The sequence below is a fragment of the Phyllostomus discolor genome, chromosome 8 (assembly GCF_004126475.2).
Source record: "Phyllostomus discolor isolate MPI-MPIP mPhyDis1 chromosome 8, mPhyDis1.pri.v3, whole genome shotgun sequence".
Lineage (NCBI taxonomy): Eukaryota > Metazoa > Chordata > Mammalia > Chiroptera > Phyllostomidae > Phyllostomus > Phyllostomus discolor.
This window is the reverse complement of record NC_040910.2, coordinates 104,304,326-104,323,800: the sequence shown is the minus strand read 5'-3', so window position 1 is coordinate 104,323,800 and position 19,475 is coordinate 104,304,326. Positions and strand designations below refer to the sequence as shown.

At 37.7% G+C, this 19,475-nt stretch overlaps 1 protein-coding gene across 3 annotated transcripts in view; it reads left to right on the top strand.

The window, feature by feature from the left end:
• Positions 1-19,475, top strand: part of FBXL20 (F-box and leucine rich repeat protein 20) — a 93,271-nt gene that overhangs the window by 63,891 nt on the left and 9,905 nt on the right. For all 3 annotated transcript variants that reach the window (XR_004905000.1, XM_036034418.1, XM_028521017.2), the window contains exons 5-12: positions 419-513; positions 1,009-1,077; positions 6,734-6,829; positions 8,936-9,062; positions 10,171-10,245; positions 13,172-13,302; positions 15,870-15,930; positions 16,489-16,533. Coding sequence is in view for 2 of the 3 variants with exons in the window: in XM_036034418.1 (XP_035890311.1) it covers positions 419-513; positions 1,009-1,077; positions 6,734-6,829; positions 8,936-9,062; positions 10,171-10,245; positions 13,172-13,302; positions 15,870-15,930; positions 16,489-16,533 (699 nt within the window). In the remaining variant the exon portion in view is untranslated. The remainder of the gene's footprint in view (positions 1-418; positions 514-1,008; positions 1,078-6,733; positions 6,830-8,935; positions 9,063-10,170; positions 10,246-13,171; positions 13,303-15,869; positions 15,931-16,488; positions 16,534-19,475) is intronic.

The following is a 19,475-nucleotide window of genomic DNA, read 5'->3' as shown; positions in this document are numbered from 1 at the left end:
TTCACAATTTACTGATCTTACAGAAGAGAATGTTTAAAGCACCGTGGCCCATACAGGCATTCAGCAAGCTTTTTGTTAAGTGTTCATTGAGTCCCTGCTGTAATTACAGTGCTATAGTAAACACTTTGGAAAGAATACAGACATAATAAAGAGGGTTAATATCCTTCAGCAGCTGCAGTTTAATCAGGAAGGGCAATCTACCTTAATGTAGACATGAGACCTTACATAGACATGTATCTTAATATAGGCATGAGAGCTACAGAGCACCATCTTCTCAGATACAGAACATCTTACAAACTGATTAAATAAATAACGGTATTGAGTTTAGGCATGTTTCAAGCAGATGCATTAATCAGGAAAGCTTTCTTACAGTTCAACGTGATGGCATATCTTTTTGTTTAACTGTCATTTTTTACAGGGCCGGGTAGTGGAGAATATTTCAAAAAGATGTGGGGGCTTTTTACGGAAGCTAAGTCTCCGCGGGTGTCTGGGAGTAGGAGACAACGCGCTAAGGTGAGAACGGAACTGCTGACTGACTGACCTTCCTGACTGCAGGCAGCAAGACCATCTCGACCAGAAAAGGCTGAAATGATTTTAAGCTATTTATAAAGTTACAATTTTCTTTAAGGTATTCTGAACCCAAATATACATACATTGCTTATAACACAAAAATGCCCAGTAGTGGGATATATATATGGTTTTAAGAATAAAACAAGAACAAGTACCCCCTCCAAAAAGGCCAGATTTTCCATGTTATAAATAGTTCTCTTGAAGTCTTGAGTGAATTTTGTTTATTCAGAATTAAGGTGATTTTAACCTTGGTTGACAAAAAGATCAAAAAGCTTGTTAAAAATTTATGGCTGAAAATTAATTTATTTGTAATTGTGAACTACTTTTGTACTAATATCCAATACTACTTTTAATAATTTATATCTTTTTTGTTAATTTCTTAATACCAGAATTGTGCATTTCATTTCAAACCTTTTACTTTGTTTCTTTCCTGTAAAGGACCTTTGCACAAAACTGTAGGAATATTGAAGTACTAAATTTAAATGGATGTACAAAGACTACAGACGCGTAAGTATTTTGTGTTTAAGAAGGGTAAGTCATAGCCCCCTGTGTTTTACCTGTACTGGCTTGAAATGCATGCTACTAAATGCGTGCTATGAAATTTAGCAAATTTCATTTTGGTTTTATAGAAGAAAGATATTTTTAAAGGAGAAAGTGACATTAGAGTAGAAATGAAATAAATTTGTTTTAGAATCTGGCCCAAATCCTGTCTTGATATTTTGAGGGAAACTTAAAAATTATAGTGAATATGCAGTAGAGATGATAATAATACATTAATTACTAGGAAAACCTGTATTTCAAGAAGATACTAGTAGCCATCATTCAAAAGACATAGTAAAGGTAAACAAATAATTCTATAAAAAGATGTAAATCTTAAAAAACAAGACTAAACAACTCGTGATAATTGATATGGACATCATTTATTAAATAACTTTAAATGTCCTGTGTTTGTGTTGGCCACAACATAAAAGAAAGAAAACTTGATCCTTCATCCTTGTGAGTGTATAATCACAGACACAGTAGACATCGAAGGTAGACATAAAAAAGCCCAAGGATATCTATTGGTAATAACATGTATCAAATAACATTTCAGTATTATGTAGGGAAATTGTTGCCTATAGGGAAGTGAGGTGAAGTCATTGAAGGAAAAGCATTACTTTCATAGAGAAGGGCCAGGATGATTCACTGAATCTTCCTGTTCCAAAGTCCTCGTAAAAGAGATGGTATTGCTAGAACTGCTTGAGTGAAGGAAAGTAGAAGATACTCCAAGCACAGGGTGTAGACATTGTTTCTTTTATCCCTTTCTTTGAGGTCACCATATTGTTAACAAGGACTAGCTTTTAATTGATTTTACTAAGTATTATTCCTATGGATTGATTTGGAATCTTTGATAAGATAGATAATTTACTAAGCCCTACCCTGACTGTGACTCGATGCCAGTAGCCCAACATTTACTTTAGATAAATTAACCTGTTTCTGTTTTTCCTTTGAATATTTAATGTTATAGACATTTAGAATTTGAACACTAGGTATCTAAAAAGTGACATATAATTTGCACATTTTTCTAGAAATTTTTATACCAAAGACACACTGGCAAAAATATGAGATTGAGGTACAAGGATATATTCATTTTTACTGTTTATAACAACAAATACTACATTATTCTTAATAACAAAAGGCAGAAAACAATCCAAATGTCTATCAGCAGAGGACTGGTTAAGAAAAGGAACTGAGGCCCTGGCTGGTGTGGCTCGGTGGGTTGAGTGCCAGCCTGCAAACAAAGGCCGCTGGTTTGATCCCCAGTCAGGGCACATGCCTGGGTTGCAGGCCAGGTCCCCACTTGGGGCCATGCAAAAGGCAAACCGATAAATGTTTCTCTCCCTTTCTCCCTCCCTTCCCCTCTCTCTAAAAAATAAACAAATAAATATGTTTTAAGAAAAGAAAAGCAATGTGGAAAATCTTTCTGTAGTACTCTGGAGTGATCTCCAGGACATATTGTTGAGAAAGCAGACTGCAGAGGAACTTGTATAAAAAGATACCTTTTGTAGGGCCAGGGGATGTAATACAAATATATGTCCATATTTATTAATATTTTCTAGAAGAAACAATGGGAATGTAATTAAAAACTAATAAAAATAGTTACTTATGGGGGAGAGAAAAAAACATGAAGAGACAGGGATGAAAGGAAGATCTGAAGTATCATGGTTTAATAGTTTTACTTTAATACCCATGAAAATGTTTTTCCTAATTAAAATATAAATTAAACTAAAAAAGTAATCAATTGAAAACAAAATATGAGCCCAGCAATGTCAAGTTGCCGCTAAAACCACCAGAAAGAAGTTACTTCTACTGACTTTTGGCTTCTTAGAACAAATTTTAAACATATGCCAAAGTAGACAAAATTGACTCCATCAGCCATCTTCACATTCATAATTAAGAAGTGATCACTTTATGGCTAGTTTTGTGTCATCTTACCCCTTCATTTTATCTTATTTTGAAAAATGTCCTAGATATCATATATGCATTTCTAAAAGACTTTTAACCAAAACACATTAACTTCATCATTCCTGTGGGGAAAAAAATATCTTAAAATCATCAGATAGCTCCTGGTCAGTGTTCAGATTTTTGCTCGTTCTAGTAATTTTAGAAACAATAATTTAAACATAATATAAAAGAAAAAGATACAAACTTGAAGGATCAAAGATGGAGACTTTTACTTCTGACCATGACAGTTAACTGCCCTCCTGCTGTAAAAAGCAGTTAAACTGTACGAAACATAGAAGACAGCCGATTTGAGGTGCTGGACAGCATGCAGGACAGGAATGAGAAACACATAACATGAGCCCTGTGATTACCCCCGCTCTCTGCTTGGCCACATTCTCCAGATAATGGCACAAGGAGAAGGAACTCAAGCAGAGCACAAGATTCTGGCTGACTTGAAAAGAAAGAGATTAGAATTCAGGGAGATGGCGGTGGCTGGAATTTGTGTCTCGAAAGGGAGGAACTACTCAGTAAATGTCTACAGTAATTACATAGGTTTGAGTGAATAGTAAACTACATATGCACATATTGACACCCCACAAAGCTAGGCCAAGAACGTCTAATAAGGAAAGAACAATTATACTAGGGAAACTGTAAACTGAAGAGTTGCCAGGATATTATTTCTTTATATATCTGTTGGTCCACCCGAATTGTGATCAAATATTGAAAGAAGAAATAATACCAATCTTCAAACTCATTCATTTAAAAAAGAGAGAGAGCGAGAGCTGCTTCGTGACTCATTATATGAAGCCAGTGTTTTTCTGATACCAAAGCTGGCAAACAAAGACATCACAATAAAAAGAACTCTACTGATATATATCTCTCAAGAACAGAAATGCAAACATACTTTATTGGTTTTTTTTTTTCTTTTATATTTATTTTTCTTATGTTTATTGATTTTAGAGAGAGAGGGGAAGGGAGAGAGAGAGAAGTGTTGATGTGAATGAGAAACATTAATTGGTTGCCTCCTGTATGCTGAAGGATACCAACTGGGGATAGAACTGGCAAATTAGGTATGTGCCCCTGACTGGGAGTTGAACCCCCAACCTTTTGGTGTACAGACGATGCTCCAACTAACTGAGCCACACCAGCCAGGGCCATACTTTAAAAAATTTTAGCAAACTGAACCCAGCAACATATAAAAGGGTTTTGGATAATATCCAAGTGGGATTTATCCCAGAAATACAAGTGTGTTTTAACATCTGAAAATCAATTAATATAATATCCCAATTAGTAGAATAAAGGAAGGGCCAGCAAACTTTACATATGAGGTCAAATAAGAAAATGTTTTAGGCTTTGTTGGCCATACAGTCCTTGTCATGACTGCTCGACCTGCTGATGTTTTACAAGAGCAGCCACAGACAACACATAAACAAATGAGCATGGCTGTGCTCCAGTAAAACTTTATTTCTGGGTGCTGAGATTCGAATGTCATAGAATTTTCATGTTACAAAATAGTATCTTTTGATTTTCTTTTAACCATTTAAAAATATCAGAACCATTCTTGAATTGTGGGCTGTACAACAGTAGGCAACTGGTGAGATTTACTGCCTTCTGGAATGAAGAACAAAAACTACATGATCATCTCAATATGATAGTCTGTAAAATGGCCCCCGGTACTTCCTGCCTCCTCCTAGTATTCGCACCCTTGTGTGATCCTTTCCCTTTGAGCATGCTCTGGACAGAAGGACTCATTTCTAACAATAGAATACTGCAGAAGAGATTGGATGTCACTTTGGAGATTCAGTTGCAAAAAGACTGCGACTTTCTGTCTTACTCGACTTTTTCTCAGGGCTCTGACTTGGTGGGGAGTAGGGCACGTTGCCCTGTTTTGGGGTAGTTCTGTGGAGAGGCCCAAGTGGCAGGGGACTGTCTCTGGCCAACAGCCAACGAGGACCTGAAACCTACCAAAAACCAAATGAGTAAACTTGGAATTGGATCTTCTGAGGTCTGCCAAAAGCTACTTAAATGAGCTTGGAAGGGAATCTGTACCCAGTTAACCTTTGAGATGATTACAGCCGTGGCCAATACCTTGATTACAGCCTTGTGAGAGGCCTGAGTCAGAGGCACCCTGCTAAGCGGCCTGTGCCAGTATTCCTGACCCACAAAAACCGTGAGATAATAAATGTTTGTTGTCGTAAGCCGCTCACTTTGGGGCAATTTGTTATGCAACAATAGGTAACTAGTACATCATTAGGTAGAAAAAGCACGTGAAAAAATCCAGCACCCATTCATGATAAAAAAAATTCTCAACAAACTAGGAATAGAAGGGAGTTTCCTCAATATGGTCATAGGCATCTATGAAAAACATTGCTAACCATCATACTTGATGCTGAAAGACTGAATCCTTCATGCTAAGGTCAAAAGCAAGGCACGGATGTTAACTCTTGCCATTTCTATTTAATATTCTATTGGAGATTCTAGCCAGTGCTGTATGTTTATTACAAAATTGCAAAATAAAAACCCAGTACAAGATTACACTCCGTACCCACTAAAATAGCCATAAGCAAAAAAGGACAGACCAGTGCCAAGTGTTGGCAAGGATGTAGAGAAACTGGGACCTTCGTAGGTTGCTGGTGGGAATCTAAAGTGGTACAGCCGCTTTAGAAAGCAATTTGGCAGTTTCTTAAAAAGTCAAACACAAACTTAGTATATAGGACCTAGTAATTCTCCTAGGCGTCTAGCCAGGAGACATGGAAGCATAGGTCCACACAAAAACCTAAGGAACATAGCAGCCAAATAGAATGTAAGGTTCTTACTTGGATCCTAATTTGACCAAATCAAATGGACAAAGGCATTTATGAGAGAATTGGGGGAACTTGAATATAGTCTGGATATCAGACATTAAGGAATTAAAATGCTTGTCCATTAGAAATATTGCCTGAAATATTTACAGGTGAAATACACCTGGGATTTGCTTTAAAATGCTAGAATGAAAAAGGAGGGAAATGAATGAAATAGAATTAGTAGAATATTGATAAATATAGAAGCTTAATGATGATACATATTGCTTTCTCTACTACTCATTCTTGTGTATATTTGAAATTTTTCATAATAAGTTAAAAAATGAAACTGAGAACTCAACCACTGCAGAAAAAGAGCTTTAAGATATTCATAAACGAAAGTAGGAAGTAATGTTACATAACTTAGTTTGTTTCGGCCCCATATTGGTCCATCCTCTGTATATCTTGCAAAAAGCCAATTATGCTACTGCCACGCAACATGTTATCTTAAGCAGAGATTTCAGTCTTCATGTCTCTGCTTGCTAGCTGGTCTGGTACTAGTTAGCTTTCTGGTGTTCCCGGATTTGCAAAATGCATGTAGAGTAATTATCGGCACATACACAGTTTGCTGTTAATGGGTATTACCATTTCCAAATACAAATAAAGTACCATCTTCCCCTCACGCAAATCCTCATACATGACAGCCTTTTTCATCTTTTGTAAATGGCACTGGTCTCTTCCTTAACATGAAAGATCCCAGGATTTATAACTGCTTTTATTGGGGGTATGGAAATTTTACAGTTCTTATGTATACACATGTGTTGAATGAGAATCGTGTATGATATACTAAGGATGTGTTATTTGTTTGTTTATTATTTTCTCCTTTTTCCATTTTTCAGTACATGTACTAGCCTTAGCAAGTTCTGTTCCAAACTCAGGCACCTTGACTTGGCTTCCTGTACATCAATAACAAACATGTCTCTAAAAGCTCTGAGGTAAATTTCTTATAATAAGATTATCCAATAATCAGAACAAATACTTATTTTTTTTAAATAACTGATATAAAGTTGGAATTGAAGGAAAACTATGTTTTATGTATATATACTGCAGTTTAGAATAGATCTTTTGTTTTACCAGTAGGCCAAACTCCAGACAAGTAAAATGACTATAAAGGTGACTAGGATTTCTGAACAGAGGAGTATAATTTATACTTGAATGGTTAGATTTTTATGAAGGCTTCCTCCCCTCCCCAAAAATGACACATATTATAGCTTAGTGATTAAAACAGTACTCTGGAGTCAGGTTATTGACCTCGGGCACATGTAAACCTTGTGAGGTTTTCCTTATCATCTCATAGATTTGTTATTAAGATTAAACAATATCATCATTATTTGAAAATACTAAGCCAGACTGTATAAAGTTGCCAATATTCCAACAGCATTTGTCTTGTAAATGAAAGTTTTATCTCTTTCAATCTAATATATATCAATTGCTTAGCACTTGAGTGTAAACACTCAATAAGTTTTAATTTTTTTAATGTTAATGTATTTTTTAAAGTACATTACAGAAAATGTATCTTAAAAAGGAAGATGAAATGCCCATTCACTTTGTAACTTTACTTTTTTTAACTTTATTGTTGATACTATTACAGATGTCCTCCTTTCCCCCTACTTTGTCCACCTCCACCCAACCCCACACCCGCTTCCCTCTGGCCGTCACCACACTGTTGTCTGTGTCCGTCCATGGGTTGTGCGAATATGTTCTTCGGCTTATCCCTTCACCTTCCTTCATCCAGTTCTCCCCTTCTCCCTTGCCTCTGACAGCTGTCAGTCTGTTCCATGTATCCACACCTACAACTTTACTTTTTGTCACCCTTTTATAGTCCCATATATTGGTTACATTTATAAATAGTAAGAATTAAGCTATTAAAAGAAGAAATGTAAATTTAGTTAAGTAGAGTATAAGTAATCTAAAAATCTAGATGTTCCTTATTAAGCAAATATGTGTCTAAGACTTGCTGTGTAGGATAATAGAATAATACAACAACATTTATAGTTTATAATATTCACATAAATGATTTTCACTTATTTGAAAACCTTGTGAGGTAGATGTAGACAGAACAGACACTTTACAGATAGAAAGTCTAAAACATTTTTGAATGCCAGGTAATGTGATTCAACCATGGGATGTGACTGAGTAAGATAATTGTCACTACCCTTGTGTTGCTCAGAGTCTGGTGAGAAAAAAAAAACACTAAACACATCATCATCTTACTGTGTGGTTAAGTGCTGTGACAGACGTGCAGCAGTTTAGGGAGAACACAGAAATGGCTGTGGCTAATCTTAGATTAGGAGAGATTCCGGGCGATCTTCCTAAAGTGACTTGCCTGGAGTCACACTATAAAACAGTTAAATCAGTGTTCTCCAGAGAATGTCGTAGAGCTTGGGACTCTTCCATACTTCAAATCTGAAATCAGAGATCAAAGATGAAGCTAGTGTTTGGTAGAAGCCAGAGATCAAATACAATATATCTTAAATTCAGCCTGTGGAAATAGTACTTTAAATACTTCCCAGACAAGGAAAATTTACAGATCCTCCCTAATTTTTTAAGTAAAAGTTTAAATGCCCTTGTTAGTACTTTATAAGTAATAGAATTATTTGATAGAGAATCTAGGTTTGACTCTACACTCCTCATTAATTACTTGGTTAACTTGAACAAGTCACTTAATTTTCATTTCCTATCTAGAGAACTTACAAGTATGTGATAAGTGCAAAAAGAATATAATTTGCAATGTATAAACCTCCATTAAAATCTACTGTATCTGTAAAACAGTATTGTGGTTTGCGCTTGTTAGTTAAGCTGGATTTGAGCTAGCCCTCCTAGTGTTACAGTTCCACATGAACACCACAGACATTGCTCAGCCCACTTTTATTGTTATGGGATTTCCTGTGTTCTAAATCTACATTAAATAAACATGTATATTCTTGTGGGAGAGCATGGGGCTCTATCCATTTCCTGACGAAATGGCCAATAAAATGAGACTTTGGTATCTTTGAAATTGGATTTAGTCATATGTTTGTTTCATTTTCTTTTATCCCAAGTGAGGGATGTCCACTATTGGAGCAATTGAACATTTCCTGGTGTGACCAAGTAACCAAGGATGGCATCCAAGCACTAGTGAGAGGCTGTGGGGGCCTCAAGGCCTTATTCTTAAAAGGCTGCACACAGGTAATAAATACTCCATGTGGTGCTTATGATAGAGAATGATAGAGAAACCATAAACTTGACAGGCAGCCCCAAGATGTTAACCTAAAGAATATGTAATTGTTTTGTATTATTGACCAAAGACACGTGTTTACCAAAAATTAGTGGGTTTTTTAGAGTGAAAAAGAAAGAGAGAATTAACATCTGACCAAAGATAAATTTTTGTTTTTAGGGGAGGCGGCCTGGAGAGACAAAATTCATTTTGAGCAAGCACCATAGGCAAGAAGGGTCTCACACAATTGAATCTGGAAGGAAAACTTGCCGTGCCCTTACTGCCTCAGACCTTGGGCTGGGTAGGCGAGGAAGGCGGCTTGGCAGTTTTCGCTTGTTTTTAAACCACCAGAAGGTTTTCTTAAATGTGTCGAGTATACAGCAAACCTACATTTTACAGCATGGATGCTTATTTCCTGCCGGTCACATTACAAATCCAACTAATTTTGCCATTAAAAAATATTACTGGAAGGAATTGGCATGGAAATCAGTGGGTTGCGGAGTGACTGACAAAGTGTAGGGCTAGGCTCTTGTTACCTTATATTTTTAATGGTTGTTCAAACCATGCCTTGGATTCGATTGAAAATGCCCTCATTCTTTCACTGTGATGGGAGATGGTCCATTGTTTGAAACAGAACTTTGGAAGTATGACTATCATAAAACAACAGCTTGAGCTTCTAGTTATTAATGGAAGCCTGAAAAATATTGATTGGAATGCATCGTTATAATCAATTACTTGCCATCTGTTCTCAGCACTGTACTCCTGGCACTGATCTTCCAGCAGCAGATAAACTGTGGATTCTTTTCCCGGCTCCTGCTCCCCACAATGTAGGGAGTATAGAAATGTGAAAATTCTTTCAGTTTCATAAACACTCAGCAAAATGCTGTAAAGCATATCTGTCAGAAGAAAAACCCACAAGACTGATCATGTGAATTACACTTTTATGTAATCATGTGTCGTGGTTCCTTTGAAGCTTGGTTGGCTGTATTTAGACTGTGTTGATGAGTGTGTGTGCTTAAATCTCTGTCCTTTAAAACAATGTCAGTAATCATTTTTTTCTCTCTCTTTTTAATCTTTTAGCTAGAAGATGAAGCCCTCAAGTACATAGGTGCACACTGTCCTGAACTGGTGACTTTGAACTTGCAGACCTGCTTAGTAAGCATCCTCCTTCTAGCCTTTCTGTATTACTAATCAATTTCTGTATTATCACTGTAAGAGTTTCAGTCATCAAGACCAGTGGTTTTTTCTAGTTCAACCCTGGGGACACAGTAGACACAATTGATTCTTTACCTGCTTGATGATACTCACTCCAGGGGTTTTGACACAGACGAGCAGGTAGCTTATTCAGAATTTCAAATAGGCTAATTATAACTTCACCCCTTTCTTTCCTACTTAAGAATACTTTTTAGAATTAATTATTTACAAACTTCAGTATATAAAGTATGTTTAGTAAATTAATTGCAACCCACCAATTAAGATCTGTCAGTGAGTCGTAACTATTGGAAACCACTGATCTAAACAGATGACAAGCAAAATGTGCCCTGTAAATTATATTCAAGTAGTATTTGTAGTTCACATTTGGTTTCTTTTAGACTACTAATTTTTATGTGTCTGTCCCAGAACTCCTCAGTTTTTACTTAGAGAATTTGTTGAAACTATTCACGGTCCTAGAATGTTGACAATATGTCTTCAGCTTTTTTATATTGCCTTGAGAAGTATATATGTGTGTTGCTTTGGAGTGAGAGCCTCAGTGAAGAAGTTGGTGAGGGTTTTCCTTATTTTTACTAAGCCTTTTGCTTATTACACTCTCTCCTTCTTGTTTAATCACCTACAGCTTGAAAACATAGTGGCTATCGGGTATAAAAATGGTAATTTTAGCCCTGGCTGGTATGGTTCAGTGGACTGAGTGTCGGCCTGCAAACTGAAAGGTCACAGGTTGGATTCCCAGTCAAGGCACATGCCTGGGTTGCAGGCAGTTCCCCAGTTGGGGGCGTGCGAGAGGCGATCGATTGATGTGTCTATTGCACATGGATGTTTCTCTTCCTCTCTTTCTCCCTCCCCTCCCTTTCTCTGAAAATAAAATCTTTTCTTAAAAAATGTGATAACTTTAAAGGTGCTACATTTTGTGCAATTTAAGCAACTTGCCCTTCCAGCTCTTCCAGGGTTGTGCTCTTTGATAATGATCTGCTTAAGTGGCTTCTGGAGACTGAATTAAAAGAATGACATTCTTTTTTAATTCTGACCACCTCTTCCTTTTAATTCTGATTGCCATAGCTGCTAACTACCAGAATTTGCATAATTTCATTTATGAAACTGAAATATTTGGCCTGAGAGAAAGAGCTTATACAACTATTGTAAGCATATAACCTTCATCTTTTTTTTTTCTTTTATAGGCGCTTTATATAACCTTCATCTTACAGTGGCAGGAAAAAACTGTTTGGGGCATCTTCAGATTTTATTTATATACATACACACACACACATTCTGTATATATGTGCATATATGAGTATGTTGCATGCACATTCACACATATGCATAATTATTACATATATACCATTCCTATCATTTACTCTTTTAGTTTAATTTCCTTTGCCATTCCAACAGACAGAAATCATAGTTGATAAGCATAAAGAACTAGTTCTCTCATGTGTTTATTGTACTGTTTTCCTTCACTCAGATATTAGGGCATGAGTCACTGTCATTTCTTTCTTACAATGTGAGGAAATGTGATTCTCAACACTCACAGGACTTCACGTTCCTGTACAAACTGAAGTGACCAAAGTACATCCTTGACCCATTCTCTTTTTCTTGACTAATTTGAAAACATAAGAGTTCAGTAAATTTTATTCTTTTTCTTAAAATTTTATTTATTTTTACAGAGAGGGGAAGGGCGAGAGAAAGAGAGGGAGAGAAATAGCAGTGTGTGGTTGCCTCTCGCACACTCCATACTGGGTCGGGGCCTGGCCGGCAACCCAGGCATGTGCCCTGACTGGGAATCGAAACAGTGACCCTTTGGTTCGCAGGTTGGCACTCAATCCACTGAGCTACACCAGCAGGGGCCTAAATTTTATTCTTTTTTTTTTTTTTTTTTTTTCCTTTTCAGCGGTCCTTGCAGTTTAAGGACACTGGTTAAACAGAGATGACAGCTTTTCTGAGGCTCACTCAGACTTAGTCTAGCAGGGCAAATTGGAGTTCTGGTTACATCTGATCACATCCAACATGTTAAGACATTTATACATGACTTGTTTTTTGTTTTTGTTTTTTTGTTTGTTTGTTTGTTTTTTTACCCTTACCTGAGGACATGCTTATTGATTTGGGAGGTTGGGGAGAGAAACACATCAATGTGAATGAGAAACATTGATCTGTTGCCTCTCATACACACCCCAACCTGGTATCAGGCCCACAGCCTAGGTATGTGCCCTCGCTGGGAATTGAACCTGCAACCTTTTGGTGTACGGGATGGTGCTCCAATCAACTGAGCCACCCCACCAGGGCCTATATGACTTTTTTTTATGTAACATCTTTTTTTCTTTTTCATTTTAAGATAATTTATTATAACATAGAAAACTGTATTTGAGTTGGACACAATTGTTTATCTCCATAAATTAGAATATTCTTCACTAGAAAACAAAAATACAGAAATAAGTGGATTTGTGGTTGATACGAGATTGCAACTGCCATCCACAGGTTGTTTTATGTTTTTAGTAACTTAGTATCAATTTTGAACTTGTTCATATGTTTATACTATTAAAATACTGCCACTCTTGTTTTGTAGGTTTTAAAACCACTTAATTGAATCTACACCATAATGCGCCCCATGCCATTCCCAGTAAAAGAATCCTATTATAGTTTCCTCCCTTTAGCCCCCAAATGGGCACAGATTCTCTTGCAAACTTAATGAAAAGGAACTGGAAGGAAGAAACAAAGTGTGTTCATTTTCTTTTATGTGTGCTACTTGATTAATATTAAATCTGCTTTTATTTCTTTTTGGTATTTACTTTCACTGAGATAACTTTCTTCCCTTCATTTTGTTCTGCTAAGTTACTAATATGTGTGGGGGTTGTTTGCTCTTGTTTTTTAGCAAATCACAGATGAAGGTCTCATTACTATATGCAGAGGGTGCCATAAGTTACAGTCCCTCTGTGCCTCCGGCTGCTCCAACATCACAGATGCCATCCTGAATGCTCTAGGGCAGAACTGTCCACGGCTTAGGTAAACATTTCTTGTTTAGCTCAAAAAGTCGAGAAAAGAACAGAGGCCTCCTTCGCTTATATTTATTCCTTGGAACCCTGAAATCTTTAAGGTAGACCCTGAAAGGCCACTAACCTTTTAGATGCCCTCCTTGCCTTATACTTTATTTGATTGCATGTAATTGTCCTGCATTAAGAGATAATAGTCCCCATTTTCTGCTTCCTGCTATACATACTAGAAAAAAAATCATTTTATCTTACTGCTTGAGGAAAGAAATAAAGGCATTTTGTCTAATTAATGCTTTAATAGACAGTCCCTGGCTTAAAATGGTTCAACTTATGATTTTGACTTTAAGATAGTGCAAAAGCAATACACATAATAAATTACAGATATATTCAACATTTTGTTATCAAATAAGCTTGTGTTAGGTGATTTTGCCCAATTGTACGCTAATGTAAGTGTTCTGAGCACATTTAAGGTAGGCTAAGCTAAACTATAATGTTTGGCAGGTTAGGGGTATTAAATGCATTTTCAACTTAACATTATTTTCGACCTATGAAGGATTTGTCTGGACATAACCCTATTACAGGTCAAGGAGTATCTGTAATTCCTTCCTGAAGAAAGATTTTGAAGGCCTATTCTATGGTCACTTATATTGTAATAGTGATGCAAGGTGCATAGCAGAGAGTATTGGAAAAAAAAAACAGCCCCAAAGGAGAACTTTCCTTATGCTGATGAATGGTATTTTAGAGCAAGCTATATTTCTTTATGGCTCCACATATCTGGCTAAATATAGGATTGGCTAAATATTAAGAATGCTGTGTTAAGGGGGAAAATCAGGACAACTGTAATAGCATAATCAGTAAAATACAATTGAAAAAAAGAATGCTGTGTTAGCATGCATATGGTATCAAACCAATATTGATCCTGTAAGAACACACAGCACGCTGTTCAATCTCCATATACCTTTTTTGTTTTTCTAAATAAAACTTGTATTGTACTTTTATGTTGGACATGTCAGCAGTTGTTTTAAATGATTCACAAGTATTTATTTAATCTTTAAAGACCATATAAGCACTGTTATTACCTCCATATTATAGATGAGAAAACTGAAGCCCAGAGAAGTCAGGTAACCTGTGCGGGTCCCACAGCTAGGAAGTGCAGGAGCAAGGACACAAACCCAGGCTGTCTTGCTTCAGAACCCATTAAACTCCTTGTTTTACATGTAATAATCATTTGAACCAGTAAAACCTTTCAAAACTTTTTTTGTAATCACCTGGCCATGGACCTAATTATAATTAGTAGAAGAAAATTTGCCTACAATATCAAAATTCCTTAATAGATCATAGACTTGTTGATCAAAATTAGTAATGTTAGAAGCCTATAGAGGTTTATTCAAGAGCTAAGGAAATAGCCAAACTCTGTCTGAAAATACTGCCCGTTCCCTTTTTGTCTTAAAGAGAGGGATGCTCATTCAGCTTCCTCCTACTCCATGGTTTATCTGCTAGAACAAAAAGGGTCTCAAATGCGATACTTGTGTTGGGTTCAATCAGTTCATGCTTTTCCGTTAGATACAGCATTTCATTTCTGATTGATTGTCGGTTGATAATGATTTTTTATATGTTAGTGGATTTTTTTTTAACTTCTATAAGTAATTTGTAAGCAAACATACAAATATTCTGTGGTACTATCATGCAGATGCCACGAAACTTTTCCCAGAAAAGGTTTTTTTTTGTTTTGTTTTGTTTTTTGAGATTTTATTTATTTTTAGAGAGAGTGGATGGGAAGGAGAGATGGAGAGAAACATCAATGTGTGATTGCCTCTGGTGCACCCCCTACTGGGGACTTGGCCTACAATCCAGGCATGTGTAGACATGTGGCCAAGGGGATGGAAATGGCAACCCTTTGGTTCCCAGGCCCACGCTCAATCCACTGAGCCACACCAGCCAGGGTAGAAAAGCTACTTTTGATTCCCGATCCTGTGGTTGGTATTTAGGTTGGTGTTTAGCAATTCCTGAGTAGGAGAGTGGCTGCCAGCTCAGCTTCCCTGGCCTCTGGGCCTCCCTGGGAGCCTATGGGAGGAAGCTTAAGGGTATTTTTTCATAGCTATGGAATTTCATATTTGGGATAGTCCTGTAATTAACCAGTTTCTTTATTACATTTTAAAAATCTGTTTAAATCTGAGTAGACCTATGTGTAAAATAGGGAAAGAGAATAATTTACTTTAGCAACAGATTAACAGAGTATTTGCATTTCCGTGTTCCAGGAGCAGGCTGCCCTCTGGGGGTAAGCAGATATGCCGTCAAGAAGCCTTTTAAATGCATTTCTCATACATTTTGGCATTAACTACAAGCTTCTATTGTATTCTTCTGATTGCATCACTCTGAAATGTGCTATTTACAAGATCACTTTATGATGACTCAATGAAAATGAATGGCAAGATCTGTATACAGACTTGCTTAGCCTTTAATGTCACTACATTATATGTTCCTTAGGGAATAGGAGGTTGTTTTCTTAAATTCTGGCTGTTTTAAATAAATGCAGTTTTCAGGGACCAAGGGCTTGACTTTTGCTTTGTTTTTTAACAGAATATTAGAAGTGGCAAGGTGTTCTCAATTAACAGATGTGGGCTTTACCACACTGGCCAGGGTGAGTATTTTCTTCAGGGTCTGTGTAGGTTTTGTTTGGGACTTTTATTTCAAAAAAATGAGCAAGGAGAGAGAATCACATCTGTGGAGAATTGAGGATGTGGGATGTGGGGCCCTTTACCTGCAGCTGGCATTCCTGAGCTGTCTCATGCAGCAGCTACAGGCTTGTGGAATACGCACTGTTCTGGAAATGCAGGCGTATATTGGGTTATAACTGTCTTGGACCAATGTAATGGGACAAGGGGAATGGTGTTTGCCTTCAGGCAAATTGATATATTTTTTTAATATTTTATTTATTTATTTTTTAGAGAGGGAAGGGAGGGAGATAGAGAGAGAAGCATCAATGTGCAGTTGCCGGGGGTTATGGCCTGCAACCCGGGAATGTACCCTGGCTGGGAATCGAACCTGGGACACTTTGGTTCCCAGCCTGCACTCAATCCACTGAGCTACGCCAGCCAGGACAGGCAAATTGATACTTAATACCACTTAGTTTTCTGGCCTTAAACATTTCCTGTATTTTAAATGTTTGTATTGTAATGTTTGCTTTTGTATCTTACAGAATTGCCATGAGCTTGAAAAGATGGACCTAGAAGAGTGTGTTCAGGTAAGATTGTGGGTTTTTACTCACAAGAAAGACAGTACGATAAAAACTTGTATGACATGCACATGGCAGCGTCCATTTCCCTCCCCTGATGTAGTGCTGTGCCTGGCAGCACGGCTGACTCTCCATCTACTGAGGTGTCCCCCAGGCACACCGGGCAGATAACTCATGGCTGTGTGTTGAGGAATTGGGAAAATATATGCCATGAATAGGGTTGCCATTGGGAAGAAAGAAGGCCTAAACATTAAAGCTACAAAGATACTTCCTTAGACCTACAGGGTTTTGATACTAGTAAATAATTAAAGCTGCATCACACTGAATAGCACTACCCCTTTCTAGCTTGACTGGATGGTGGACCCCTTACTTCATTAGCCCTGGAGACCTGACTCGGTATGGAACCCTGTCCTTCAGGCAGGCAACCAGATATCTCCTTATCAACCATTTCTTTTCTTACCAATTTAAGACCTTTGAGATTAGTTGATTGGGGGTGAACTAGAAAGAAGATAGAGCAGTGAATTGTTTTAATGGTAAAAATAAGGACGATTCTCAGGTAACCATTAAGGTCAATTTTTTTAATTACTTGTTATCCGACACAACTTAGCAGCTATTAGTTCTTATATTGAACTAAAACTTGTTTATGTTCATTTATCTCTAGCACATGCCTGAGTGTCCTGTGCGTCCTTCCTGGTGTTAGTCCTTCTGAGTGATCAGCGCACACCTGCCTGCCCCAGCTCCCCGCCCTTTTGATATTTCTTAGCCCCTGTGAAGCTGTATATATTAGAGTAGTGTAATGTCTCAAGAGTTAGAAGAATTTGAAAAGAAGCACTGATTTATTTTTTGTCCTAAAATAACTATAAAAAACTGTTCTTCCTTTAGGAGTTTTTCCCTCCTGAATGTTCATAGGTAACCCAGATTTCAGCAGCCCTTTGTGCCACCTTTGGGAAAAAACTGACACCCAAGATACCAATCCTGGCAAGGCTTATAAAATATAGGTCAACCATCTAAAAATTTAACAACATTCACATTAATGTTTTTTTCATGGAGCAGTGTCTTATGGTTGTTTTCTGTGATGGTTCTAAGGAGGTAGAACAAAAAGTCCAGTGGGTAAGTTACTAGGGCACAGATTTTCATTCATTTCAAAAACAAAACAGTTTTTAATAGACCTGTTCAAAGATTAAGACTAGAGAATACTAGGACTTCTGGCCAAGATGGAGGTGTAGGTAGACATACTTCGCCTCCTCGCACAACCATAAGAAGGATCACAGCTATAACCTCAAAACAAAACAAAACAAAAAAAAAAAACACAGAACTGCCAGAAAATCAAACTGTGAGGATTTCCGACCACCAAGGATTTAAAGAAGAAATGTTCATCCAGACAGGTAGGAGGGGCAGAGACAGACAGGGAGCTGGGGCAGAGAGGATGCAGTGTGGCAGCAGCAGCAAGGAGGTGGCGGCGGCCAGCAGAACAGGTGGTCCCACATTCATGTGTGGCAGATAAAAACCAGGAAGAACACCTGAGGAGAAAACCATCCCAGCCCTAGGCCAGATCACAAAGCCCAGGGTTCCAGCACCAGGAAAATAAAGCCTCATAACTTCTGGCTATAAAAACCAGTGGGGGTTGGGGTGGTGGAAGAAACTGCCAGTGTCTCAGGAGAGTCCGTTTAAAGGCACCCATGGTCCTAGGATGTATACAAACCCACCCACTCTGGGAACCAACACCAGGGCAGCAGCTGGAGGGGCACCAGTCACATACAGGAAGTGGGTGACGTGACTGGAAATGGGGCAAGTGCTGAGCAAGCAGCATTGTTCCCTCTCTGACCCTTCCCTCACATACAGCACCCCAAAGCAGCGAAGAGGGTTCCCTCTGCTCTGGGGAATACCTAAGGCTCTGCCCCTTACAAACCAAGACAGGGAGCCAAAGCAGCTCTATCTAATACACACAAACAAACACAGGGAGGCTGCCAAATTGAGGAGACTATGAAATGTGGCCCGAATGAAAGAATAGATCAAAATTCCAGAAAAAGAACTAAGTGAAACAGAGACAGCCAACCTATCAGATGCAGAGTTCAAAACACTGGTGATGTGGATGTTCAGAGAACTCACTGAGTGTAGCAAACTCATAAGGGCAGAAATGAAGGCTACGCTTAGTGATATCACAAGAAATCCACAGGGAACCAACAGTGAAGGGGAGGAAGCCTGAGCTCAAGTCAGTGGTTTGGAATGCAAGAAATAAAATAGTCAACCAATACAGAAGGAAAAATAAGAATTTAAAAAAAATGAGAGAATAAGAAGACTCTGGGACGTCTTCAGAAGTGCCAACATCAGAATCATAGGGATGCCAGAAGAGGAAAAGAAAGACATTGAAAACTTATTTGAAAAAATAATGAAAGAAAACTTCCCTAATTTGGCAAAGGAAATAGACATATAAGTTCAGAAGGCACAGAGAGTCCCACACAAGATGGACTCAAAGAGGACCACACCAAGAGACATTATAATTAAAATGCCAAAGGTTAAAGATAAAGAGAATCTTAAAAGCAGATACTTACCTACAAAGGAGGTCCCATAAGACTGTCAGCTGATTTCTCAAAAGAAACTTCACAGGCAAGAAGGGACTGGCAAGAAGCATTCAAAGTGATGAAAAGCAAGGACATACAGCCAAGAGTACTCTGTCCAGCAAAGCTGTCATGTGCAATTGAAGGGCAGATAGTGCTTTCTAGACAAGGTAAAGCTAAAAGGAGTTCATCATCACCTAGCCCTTATTATATGAAATGTTAAAGGGGCTGATTTAAGAAAAAGAAGATCAAAACTGAACAGTAAAATGACAACAAACACAACTATCAACAACTGAATCTTAAAAAACAAAAACTAAGCAAACAACTAGAACAGGAACAGAATTATAAAAATGGAGATCACATGGAGGGTAATCAGCAGGGATGGGGCAGGAG